The sequence below is a fragment of the Lacerta agilis genome, chromosome 3, assembly GCF_009819535.1.
Source record: "Lacerta agilis isolate rLacAgi1 chromosome 3, rLacAgi1.pri, whole genome shotgun sequence".
NCBI classification, from domain to species: Eukaryota; Metazoa; Chordata; class Lepidosauria; order Squamata; family Lacertidae; genus Lacerta; species Lacerta agilis.
In genome coordinates, this window is record NC_046314.1 from 113461823 (window position 1) to 113474231 (window position 12409).

The 12409-nt window shown below is 48.2% G+C and overlaps 1 protein-coding gene across 1 annotated transcript; it reads right to left on the bottom strand.

Moving 5' to 3' along the window:
* Window positions 1–8520: 8520 nt before the first annotated feature.
* On the bottom strand, window positions 8521–10946 carry PRSS55 (serine protease 55). The gene is made up of 2 exons (XM_033145486.1): window positions 10773–10946; window positions 8521–8928 (listed from the first exon to the last, which is right to left on the bottom strand). Exons 1-2 carry the CDS (start codon window positions 10944–10946, stop codon window positions 8521–8523), a joined length of 582 nt encoding a protein of 193 aa, XP_033001377.1.
* Between the last annotated feature and the right edge of the window lie 1463 nt (window positions 10947–12409).

Sequence of the window (12409 nt, forward strand, 5' to 3'; positions counted from 1 at the left end):
GTAAGAGGCCAAAGAAAGAAAGAAAGAAAGAAAAGCAGAAAAGAGAAAGAAAAAGAAAAGTAAATTATTGTTAAAGTTACAATAATCAACTTCCATTGCTGCATTTCACTACCTACACTATCTGAACATTTTTGCCATTCTTCCCTTTAACATCAGAGTTACCATAAATCCACTTAAATGCTATTCTAAACATAACCAAAACCTTTCTCTAGATCCTTGTTTATTCAAATATTCAAATATAATAAAGCAAAAGCCAAAAAAGGTAATTCAAGACCAATGGAATTGTTTCAATGTTTCAAAGTCCACAGCTCTTAACCACTGCACCACACTGGCACTGGGGATGTTTAGCCTGGGAAAGAGCAGAGCGAGAGGAGATAGCCATCTTAAAATATCTAAAGGACTGTCACATGGAAGATGGAGCAAGCTTGTTTTCTCCTGCTCCAGACTGTAGGACCCGAACCAATGGCTTCAAGTTACAACAAAGGAGATTCTGATTAAACATAAGGAAGAACTTTCTGATGGTAAGAGCTGTTCGGCTGTGGATTGGACTGTCCCAGAAGCTGGTGGACTCTCCTTCATTTTTAAACAGAGGTTGGGGGATTCTCTAGCTGTGATTCCTGCACTGTAGGGTGGGGTGGACTAGATGACCCTTGGAGGTACCTTCCAACTCTGCAATTCTCCAATTCTATGACTCTGTGACCTAGTTCCCCGGGACCATCTACACTCCATGTTCAGGAGCATGTGTTCTCCTTTCACCCTGCATGCCTTCACTGCGGGAAACACCGGTGGATCCCAGTTGTCACGTAAGGCGTGGATGGGCATCCGAGTATTTTACTAAAACAGCGCTTGCTTTTTCAGAAGGGAAGCTGGGTTTGCCAAGCGCATTCAGAGAAAAAGAAAAGAACAACAACAACAACCCGGGGAATCGTCCCACGCAATTGCAACACCGCTCATTCAAGAATAATTGCCATGATAATGATTCACCGGGGAATCTGGTGGCCGTAAGAACAACAACCTTTGGTGGAAGGTCTGGAAGCCTGGGTGGTGTTCCCTGGCATCGAAGTGACATGGACGCAGCCTGTGTTTTTTCGCCATGAATGAGCGCAGAAGTACCCACGAGGGGAAGAGGAAACCCCTAATGTAGTTCTGAATAGACCTGTGAAGAGGGATAATAAAAGTTGTCCTGGATTTCCTCTCACAGCAGGTGTTTCCTTTGGTCCTTCTATTCATTCATACTTTGGGTAGCCGGAGGCTGCCAAGATTATCATTTTTTATTATTGTAGGAATGCCCCACAACATTTTACTGACCTGTGTGTGAGAGAAAGCCAATTTACACGCTCAATTCCCCAGCTGTGGCTCTCCCACCGATGCAGAATTAATAGCCGGTGAAATGTATGTATTCCTGGGGCAATTAAGATTTACACCCAATGTACCAGCTCCCCCCCAATGTACCCCCCCATGCACCAGCAGTGAAGACAAAACATCAGTCATGGCTAGTAGCCATCCATAGTCCTCTCCTCCATGGATTCCTCTTCTTTAGCCATGCATGTTGGGGGGGGGGTCATCACTGCCTCCTGTGGCAGCGAGTTCTGTGGTTTAGCTCTGCACAAAGAAGGACATCCTCGTGTCCCGAATCTTCCAACATTCAGCTTCACTGGAGACAATCATTGTAGACTGCAATGAACCAGTGATCCGGCTCAGGGTTCGATAGCCAAAAGCAAAACTTCCTCTCCCTTAAAAAGCCAAAGTCCAAATGGGAGAATCCCTGGCTCCCCTTACATCTCCGCTGCCCTCCCTAACCCCCAAATCCACCCCGATTCCCCATCCATGGGAGCAGGGGCCTAGAGAGAGGCTTGCCCACCTTCCTCTGCCCCTGCATTGACTTCCAATATCAGCAGGACAGATATGGGAGACTCTGTGGGCTCCTTAAATTCTCAATAACCACGGGAGTCTTTTCCTGTGACCTTCTAAATGCTGTTAAGACTACAGTTCCCATCAATCCTGTCCTTTGGCGTGCCAATGGGAGTTGGAGTCCAAGGACATGTCAACAGTGTGATGCAGCAGCTTAAAAAGCCAATGCAATTCTGGGCTGCATCAATAGGAGTATAGCATCTAGATCAAGGGAAGTAATAGTATCACTATATTCCGCTGTGGTCAGACCTCACCTGGAATACTGTGTCCAGTTCTGGGCACCACAGTTCAAGAAGGATACTGACAAGCTGGAACGTGTCCAGAGGAGGGCAAACAAAATGGTCCAAGGCCTGTAAACGATGCCTTATGAGGAACGGCTTAGGGAGCTGGGTATGTTTAACCTGGAGAAGAGAAGGTTAAGGGGTGATAGGATAGCCATGTTCAAATATATAAAAGGATGTCATGTAGAGGAGGGAGAAAGGTTGTCTTCTGCTGCTCCAGAGAAGCGGACACGGGGCAATGGATTCAAACTATAAGAAAGAAGATTCCACCTAAACATTAGGAAGAACTTCCTGACAGTGAGAGCTGTTCGGCAGTGGAATTTGCTACCAAGGAGTGTGGTGGAGTCTCCTTCTTTGGAGGTCTTTAAGCGGAGGCTTGACAGCCATCTGTCAGGAATGCTTTGATGGTGTTTCCTGCTTGGCAGGGGGTTGGACTGGATGGCCCTGGTGGTCTCTTCCAACTCTAGGATTCTATGACATCTCTTCTACTGTCTATCAATTGCATCTGTTTCCCACTTTTTCTCAAAGAAGTGCTAGGCAGCACCCATGGTTTTCAAGCCCTCCTCGTTTCACCCTCGCAATGACCCAGTGAGGTAGGTTAGGCTGAAAGATGGCACCTGGCCAGGGAGCTTCATGGCTGAGAGGGCCTTTGAACCCTGGTCCTAGTGCAGCACTCCAACCATTGCATGACACTGGCCATCACCACATAATTATTTGTGTGTGTGTGTGTTTGTGTGTGTTTATCTTAGTTTGCTTTGCAAGAGAGGGAAAGGACCTTAGCTTGGTGGTAGTACAGCAGCTTTGCATGCAGCAGGTACCAAGTTCCACTCCCAATGTCATCTCTAGGTAGGGCTGGGAGAGACTCTGCTTGAAAATCCTGGAAAAGCACTGTCAATCTGTGTTAAAAAAAAGTAAAAGGTAAAGGACCCCTGGACGGTTAAGTCCAGTCAAAGCCGACTATGGGGTTGCAATGCTCATTTCGCTTTCAGGCCGAAGGAGCTAATGTTTGTCCTCAGACAGCTTCCCGGATCATGTGACCAGCAGGACTAAACCGCTTCTGGTGCAACGGGACACCGTGACGGCAGCCAGAGCGCATGGAAATGCCGTATACCTTCCCGCCACAGCGGTACCTATTTATCTACTTGCACTGGTGTGCTTTTGAACTGCTAGGTTGGCAGGAGCTGAGACACGGGAGCTCACTCCACCGTGGGGATTCGAACCGCCGACCTTCCGATTGGCAAGCCAAAGAGGCTCAGTGGTTTAGACCATACAGAGCTAGGTGAACCAATGGTGTTATTGAATATAAGGCGGCTTCTTAGGTTAGAGAGAGAGAGAGAGAACATGAACAAATATAAGAATGACCGGGGTGTCTATGCAGATGTTACCGAGGGAAGGTGAGATTCCCACACTGAAGAGGAAATGCTGTGCGTTTTCTGGAAGCCCTGAAATCCGTCTGAGGAAGTGGCAGCGAGTCGGATTCTCAGAGGCAGAGGGAGATGAAGGTAAAAGGGGGGGGGTCCTGGAAGGCATCTATTCTTAGAGAAAAGGCAGGGGGGAGGAGGCAGAACAGCAGCAGGGGGTGGGAAGGGGGATGCATTATTGCGAGTCTTTGTTTACTCCAAGAACTGAATGAATCAAATGACCTTGTTGATTGTCAAAAGTCTGAATGGAGACCAAGGTGTGAAGGGGGGGAGGGCATTATGCTATTATTGTTCATTCACAACTTTTCCCCCTTTTATTTCCTCTCCTTCATATAATTGCCAAAAACAAAACAAGAAAAAAGGTGAGGAAGACTGAACTCCCCCATCTTCTCAGATCCATTTATGTGGGTTTCAGAGTAGAGATGTGAAGGTGGGGTGGGGGTGGATAAATTCACTTTTGTTTGCACTTTAATGAGAAATGATCCAATTCAGTTTTCGAAGCAGTACGCAAACAGAAACACGGCCATCCTTCAGAATTCGCACTTCTCTGAATTTTGTGACGCAGTTCTCCAGCCCAAGGACGCACGTGAAAATTTGTAAATAAGGAGAAAGTGTGCATTAAAATGCCTAAATGAGTGAAACAAAAAGGTGTTGCGTATGGGGAAATTGCATCACAAAAATATGAGTATTGGCCTAAACTGCCTACAAAAATATTAGAAAGAATTTGTTATCTGCTTGGGGAAATCTTCTGGGCTCTTTCATGCAAGCTCTTTATGTGGTTCCTGCCTCATCCAGCTGATTTGAGGCCATGGGGACAGTCTTCCAGCAGAGTTTCAGCAGGCACCCTCACTTTTGACTTTCAGGAGTCCCTTGAACACATTTTAATGCCAACAAACCTATGCAGTTCTTGAGCACACAGTTCTTGAGCGCTTAAGTCATTTTGATAATTGATTTATATTGTCTGCCAAGGGTGGCACTGTGGTCTAAACCAATGAGCTTCTTTGGCTTACTGATCGGAAGGTTGGCGGTTCGAATCTCCATGATGGGGCGAGCTCCCATTTCTCTGTTCTAGCTTCTGCCAACGTAGCAGTTCAAAAGCATGCCAGTGCAAGTAGATAAATAGGTACCGTTGTGGCAGGAAGGTAAACAGCATTCCTGTGTGCTCTGGCTTCTGTCATTGTGTTCTGTTGCACCAGTAGCAGTTCAGTCATACTGGCCAAATGACCCGGAAAGCTGTCTGTGGACAAACACTGGCTCCCTCGGCCTGAAGCGAGTTGAGTGCTGCAACCCCCATAGTCATCTTTGACTGGACTTAACCATCCAGGGGTCCTTTACCTTACCTTACCTTACCTTTACCTTTATATAAAGGTACAGCACCCTGGTTTTGCAAGAGAGCAGTCTAGAAATACTTTTATAACTCGATTAATATGAACAAATGCATAAAGTCTTCTCTTGCTTTGCAAAGGAAGGAACCTTGTCCCCTGGCATCGCCCGCTGCCATGCCAGGTGCTAGGAAGAACGGCAAACTCCCACGGGGCAGCGCAGAAAGGGCCAGTGGGGTGTAGTGGTTAAGAGCGGTGGACTCGTAATCTGGTGAACCGGGTTCGCGTCTCCGCTCCTCCACATGCAGCTGCTGGGTGACCTTGGGCTAGTCACACAGCCCCACTCTCAGCCCCTAGTCTCTCAGCCCCACTCACCTCACAGAGTGTTTGTTGTGGGGGAGGAAGGGAAAGGAGAATGTTAGCCGCTTTGAGACTCCTTCGGATAGTGATAAAGCGGGATATCAAATCCAAACTCTTCTTCTACTTCTTCTTCTTCACTTATGAGCTTGCATGGGCTGGCATGACCAGCTGCTAGGGAAAGACTCTCAGAAACCAAGTCTCGCCTCCCCGCAACTGTTCCTCCTCCCAAAAAAGTTTGCCCAGAAAGCTCCTAAAAGACGGCATCAGTTTTGCAGCTAAGCAGAACAAGGTATTCCAGAGGAGGCAGAAGGACCCTAGTGGGTGGGGAAGGCAATGCTGCCACCTAGGGGCTTTGCTGAGGAACTACTCCATTCCTTGAAAGGACAGTGTGCTCTGCAGCTGGAGACTTGGCCCCTGGAGCTGAGTTAAGCCTCATTCAGCCTCTTGCCTTGGCTTACTGCTTGGCTCCCTTGCCCATGTTCCTCTGGGACTCTTCTTCTAATCCCCCTGCCCTCCCTCTCCCATGCTCCCCACTGATGTGCTGCTTGCCAAAAGGAGTGCAGCGTCCATTGAAAGATCCGAGGGGGATAAGTAAGTTAGACCAATTAAGCACACCAAGCAAGGGGGAATCACAAGGGAGGAAATAAACACACACACACAGGAACATGGGAAGCTGCCTTATGGTGCATCTAGCTTAGTGTTGTCAACACGGGCCAGCAGCAGCTCTCAAGGGTTTCAGATGTGAGACAGTCCCAGCCCTACGCAGAGATGCCACTGGGGGACTGAACCTGGGACCTTGTGCATGCCACGCAAAAGCTCGGGCACTAAGCTAGAGCCCTTTCCAAAGTGCTCATCAAGCCCAGTGGCACTCTGGTCTCCCAATAGCATTCAGGCCTCAGCAGTGATGGCTGGAACCCCCTGGGACTCTTGGGGCAGATGGCAGGGTGTCCAGACAATAGGTGGTAGCAGAGAGCCAATGATGGGTGGGGCCAAGTAACTCTGGCTTCGTCCCATCACAGATTACTGTAACGGAAACGTGCTGTCCTTGCATTTGGTCTGGAAGCCGCAGCTACTGCAAAATGCAGTGGCCGGACTGCTCACAGGAGGAGGCTACTGGCAACATGGTAGTCAGCTGCTGAGATTGCTGTACCAATTGCCAATTTGCTATCTGGCCAGGCTCAAGGTTTTTTGTGTTTATCTACAAAGCCCTAACCAACTTCGGCCCAATGCAGCTTGGGGTCCACTTTATTCCTTATACTACTCCTCAATCCCTGAGATCCTTGGGTGGGGCATGTCTGGTGGTTCCCCAAACCCCTGAGGTTCGGTCGGCCTTTACTTAGAACCGATCCTTTAGCATGGCAGGTGTTGTTCTGTGGAACTCCCTGCAGGTGGAGGCTCAGCAGGAATCACCCGTGCTTTCTTTTAGACATCCCCTAAAACTGTGTGGCAGTGCATGCCTTTGCAAAGTGTTTTAAAAATAAACAAGAACTAGTATTTATTATTTTTTGTAATGATTTTTTAGATGTAACTGTTGTTGTAGTTTTAAAATTACAAAGAAAGGAATAAAATTACAGAAGGAAAAGAAGAAAGGGGCGAGAGAAGATACCAAAAGAAAAGCAGTATCAGAGCAGACATGGAGAAAGATTACACTTGTTGAGGTTTAACGAATACTTCTACATATTTGGAAAAGAAAATATGACGGTAATTACCAATATGTTGAATGCAGAATGGGTTAAACAAAAATGTTAATCTTAATCTGCAGTGATGTTTTTATCTACCTCATTGTAATTTTGCATGCTGAATGCTGCCTTGGTGTGAATTTTGGTAAGCATTTCTATTTTATCAAAGAAATACAGTGGTTAAGTACGCTTCAGGTTAAGTACGCTTCAGGTTAAGAACTCCACTTAAGAACAGAAATCGTGCTCTGGCGGTGCAGCGGCAGCAGGAGGTCCCGTTAGCTAAAGTGGTGCTTCAGGTTAAGAACGGAGCTCCAGAACGAATTAAGTACTTAACCCGAGGTACCACTGTAAATGGTTGGTACTATTGATTCGAATGCCTAATACATGCCAGGAGCTGCACAGAAATAAAGAAAGTCTCTCTCCCCCACCGCCAGTAAGGTAAAGGGACCCCTGACCCTTAGGTCCAGTCGTGAACGACTCTGGGGTTGCGTGCTCATCTTGCTATATACGCCGAAGGAGTCGGCTTACAGCTTATAGGTCATGTGGCCAGCATGACTAAGCTGCTCCTGGCGAAGCCAGAGCAGCGCAATGAAACACCGTTTACCTTCCCGCCGGAGTGGTACCTATTTATCTACTTGCACTTGACGTGCTTTCGAACTGCTAGGTGGGCAGGAGCAGGGACCGAGCAACGGGAGCTCACCCTATCGCGGGGATTCGAACCACCGACCTTCCGATCGGCAAGCCCTAGGCTCTGTGGCTTAGACCACAGCGCCACCCGTGTCCATCCCACCGCCAATAAACAGCCTTAAAAAAAAACATGGCACAAAGGGTGAGGAAAGTGGCAGGAAGAGGGGAAAACTTTCCACAAGGCAGGGAATGAAAAGATAAAGGTGCAAAGGAATATTTCCCATCTCTCGTTGATAACTTCTCAGCGGCCTCTTTGCAAACAATAGCTCTTACTGCAGATTTGTGAGCATACAGTAAGGCAAAAGCCATTAATAGCAGCACTATCAATGATGCAAATGATCCTTCTGCAAGCAGCTTCCTTCCAGATGTTGGGGATCACCCCTCCCATCATGATGTCATGGAGATTGAGATCAGGTGATTGACAGGTAAGTGATGCTGCCCATCTGTCAAAAGGGGACACACACTCCTGTAGCATCTTGACCCGGTGTAGCATATGTGGTGGTGCAGGTCTGAGAGAGGAGGGCCAGAGGCAAATTCTAGATTGCCAGGGGTGGGCCAGAGGTTGTCTGTGGCCTACAGCAGCAGTTGATGTACATACACAGCATCTTCGGTTGCAGTGCAACCTCGCGCTGGCTGTAGTGCAGAGTGTAACCACAAGATGTCCCTCCGTATCGCAAAACGTGCCACTACTTGCAAAAAAAACAAACCCGAGAAGTCAGCCCTGGAGGAAACGTGCAGGAAGCATGTTCATTTGACGGCCCTCGGGTTTCGTTTATTTGTTTTACGCATGAAGAAAGCGAGAGAGAACTTGTGCAACAGAGAGAGAGAGTGTGTGTGTGTGTTTGCGAAGCGGATTTTATTACAATAAACGGAAAAGTATCGACATCAGAACAGAAGCAACAGCACTGGCGGTGGAAAGGAAGGGAGAGTCAGCCAAACCGGGAACGGGGATTTCGGGGTGAGTTATGTCAACCTCCGCCCCTTCGGGGATTGCTAGTTTTTCTTCCTCAGCCGTTACTTCTTCCATCTCAGCCAAACCGGGAGCAGGGATTTCGGATTCAGCTACGGCAACGTCCACCCCTTCGGGGATAAATGGTTTCCCTTCCTTGGCCGTTACTGCTTCTATCCAGTCGAGGTAGCTGAAAACCACAGTGTAGATAGCGGGGCTTCCCTTTCCTTCGCAGGCCTCCCCCTGACTGCCTATTCCAACCGCAAACCATCTCATGTCTTCCCCGAAAGTGCAAAGCAAAGGAGCCCCGCTGTCATCCTGGGAGAGGTCGGAAGGAGGAGACAAGAGAAAGAGGTCAACGTTCTCACAGAATCATAGAATTGTGGCGTTGGAAGGGACACCATGGGTCATCTAGTCCAACCCCCCACAACGTAGGAATCACAGCAAATGAATCCCTGGCATATGGCTACCCAAACTCTTGTTTACAAGCTTGCAAGGTAGCCTGTTTCACTGCCGAAAAGCTCCTACTGCCAGAAAGTTATTCCTAGGGTTTAGTTGGAAATCTTCTTTCCTGTAATTTGAAACCACTGTTTTCGGGCCTTACTTTCTGGAGCAGCCGAAAGGAAGCTGACAGCTTTGCACTATTATTCGCAGAGAGGGGTTGTTGCACCCGTTAGGTATCCCAAATCTGAGACGGCGCAGTCACTCTCTCAAGGTCCACAGCCAAACTCTCCTCTCCATAGGCCCCAAAATTCACACAACAGCCACTTGATGGGCAACCAAAATACCAGAAAATAGTGTGCAAATGTTGGGAGTTTTCCCACAATCCTTCACCATCAGGCTAGGTGTTCAATGATTAAACATCAAATGACTTTACACATCAAAAGCTTCTCCGAGGTTTAGCGACAATTGGGTTGGCCTAATCAAGGAATGGCCCCAAAGTGGACTGTGGATTTTCAATTTTACAGTCATACCTCTGGTTGCGTTTGCTGCGGGTTACGAATGCGCCAAAACTGGAACGGGCTACTTCTGGGTTTCGGTGTGCGTGCATGCGTAGAAACACTAAATCATGCTTTGTGCATGCGCAGAAGCGCCAAATCGCGTTGTGCACATGTGCAGATACGGCGCTTCAGGTTGCGCTCTTTTCATGTTGCGAACGGGCCTCTGGAACGGATCCCGTTCGCAACCAGAAGTACCACTGTATGGGAAAACTCAGCCACTTTAGTTTTTGTTTCGTTTTAAATGCTACTAGAAACATCAATGGAGAAGTTTTCTGAGCCTGTTTCCTATGCATGTTTCAACCAAAACAAAGGCATATTCTTCTCCGTTTACCCCAATCTCCATTTCATGCCTTTTCTTTTGTTATCTCCACTGTGTCAGAGTTGAACATGGGTGCCCCTCAAGGCAGGACTCCTCTGCTTTCGCAGCCTCGAAGCCCACGACACGTCGAAGGCGCACCATAGATAATAAATAGCAATCAAGTGGTTTATAAATTCCCCACATCAATTCCCCACCCTCCCTTGTTCCCTTTCCCTTCTGCATTTTCCATAGTTTCAACCAGTGCTATTTTTCTAGAAAAAGAGGTGCTGGAACTCACCCAAAACACCTCCCTCGTTCTCCTATAATGGCACTGGCGCTCACCTGAGAGGTGAGTTCTGGCTGGGGGTGGGGGAAAGCCCTGGTTTCAACCCTCTGCAAAACCTCCTCTTGAGTAAAGAATATGCATCTCTTTCTAAAGAGTTTCCACCTCCAGCCGCAAGCTCACTCCTCCCAACACACAGTGTGTATCAGTGGAGGCAGAAAAGCAGGACAAGAAAATGAGGAGGGGGAAGGAGAGGGAACAATAAGAGAGGGAAGGGGGAAAGGGAGGGAGAGGAACAAACGTAATCAAAAGGAGGGATAAAGGAACACGGAGACATCTCTCTTCCCCTTTCTGGGACTCAGAACAAGATTGGAGGACACGGCCTGTATATCCTTGTAGGTGACCAGGACTTCCCCTACTTGGAAGCTTGCTAAAATAAATCTTCCCCATATCTCCGGAGGCTGTGCAGAGAAACATTAGCAGCCCCCAGGAAGCCCGGGGAAGAGATTGAAGATCATTACCGCATCCATCCTGCCTCCCCAGCCTGCGGCACAGCAGTGCAGGGCCAGGTTCATTATACCTTGCAGGTCTCCTTCCCTCCTTCGTCAGAGACGGCGCACAGCATGCCCTCCGTCAGCCCCTGTACGGTCTTGGAACAGGTCTCCCCGCTGACCAGAGACATTTCCGCTTTCCTTAGCACTCTGGTGTTCTCGTCGCCTGCAGGCACAGAGGGAAGAGGGGGAGGCGGCGCCATTCAGAAACGACGGGAGGAGAAGAGAGGGGTGAATGGGACGGCGGGGGCTTCATCTAGGCCTCGCCGCTCTGCGCAGCGCGAAGACTTGTGCTGTTCTGGAATTGGGAAAAGGAGAGCCTGCATTTCTCAAAGCCAAAGAGGGACTTGGGTTTCAAGGGAGAAGGGGCTGCACTGCTGGCCAGGGCAAGGGCAAAAGGTCTGGTCAATTCAGAGGCCAAATCTATAGCCTGCCAGCTACAAAGGCTGGTGTTCCCACTTGCTCTAGATCATTTTGTGCTGGTTCCTCCCAGTGAGATATCGTGGGGAGGTCTCTGTCACAAGCCATTGAGTTCCCAGTTCAAGCTCAGAGTCCAACAGTTTCAGTTTCTCTCCATTTCTCATTCCTCAAATCTCCCTAAATCTTAAGTTCTGTTATCTGTATCTTCCTATCAGTTTGGGGGGGGGGAGCCCTTTAAAGTTCTTACGAGAATTAATCAGCACCCTAGTACAAATTTCTCCCGTTTCTATGCAATTTTGTCACACGCACACCTTTTTACAAAGCAATTCTCCCTAACATAATGCGTTTTTCTATATTATTTTACACCAATACTTTTCATGTACACTTTACACGAGGATATGAATTTTCTGCACGTTACTTGGCTGGAGAATTGCATTGCAAAATTCAAATGCGAATTTCAAAGGGGACAGCTATGTTTGGGTTCGCATGTGGTTTCAGAAACTGAGGATTTGATCGTTTCACCTTGAAATGCAGACTGAGCCAATGGATACCTGCAAATTCACACACCCCATCTGCTCCAACTTACAGCAGCGAGTGTGTGTGTGTGGCAAACTCAGGGGAGTATTTTTTTTACTGAGCCCTGGACTAGAAAATGCAATACCAGCCGTGGTGGATCTCCAAGTTGCAGCCCAGCAGTCTTCCCACACGCTAAGATCCTGCAGCATGGGCAGGCAAATGGGAGTCCTCTCTTCGCCGAAGTCTACTGGGGAGGCAAGCAGGAGCAAAGCAACGTCGTTGTTCAGGTTTGTACAGTCAAAGTCCTCGTGGATGAGCACCCTGTCCAACTTCATTCTCTCCGATTCATGCCCATTCAAAGCAACCACTACATGGAGATCTGAAGGACTTGGGGACAAGGGAAAGAGAGGCAAACAATGAACCGCAGGACCGTGTCCCAATGAACCAATGACTTGAATTTGCATAAAACAGCTTAGAAAGGGTGGTGAAGGCTTGTGAGGCAACATTTGTGTGCTCTCCCACCACCACCCGCCATTCCCAAGGTGAAGCAAAACAAATGAGAGGCAAATCCTCAGGCTGGTACTCAGAAAGTTGAACATGCAGCAAAACATTGCAGTGGGAAACATTCTTGTACAGGTTTCCTGAAAGCCAGCTCTGCCCTTTTTCAGTACACTCCGTTCTATTCCCTCTTTGCCCAGTTTTCCATGCCACCCACCCAACAGTTGGGCAG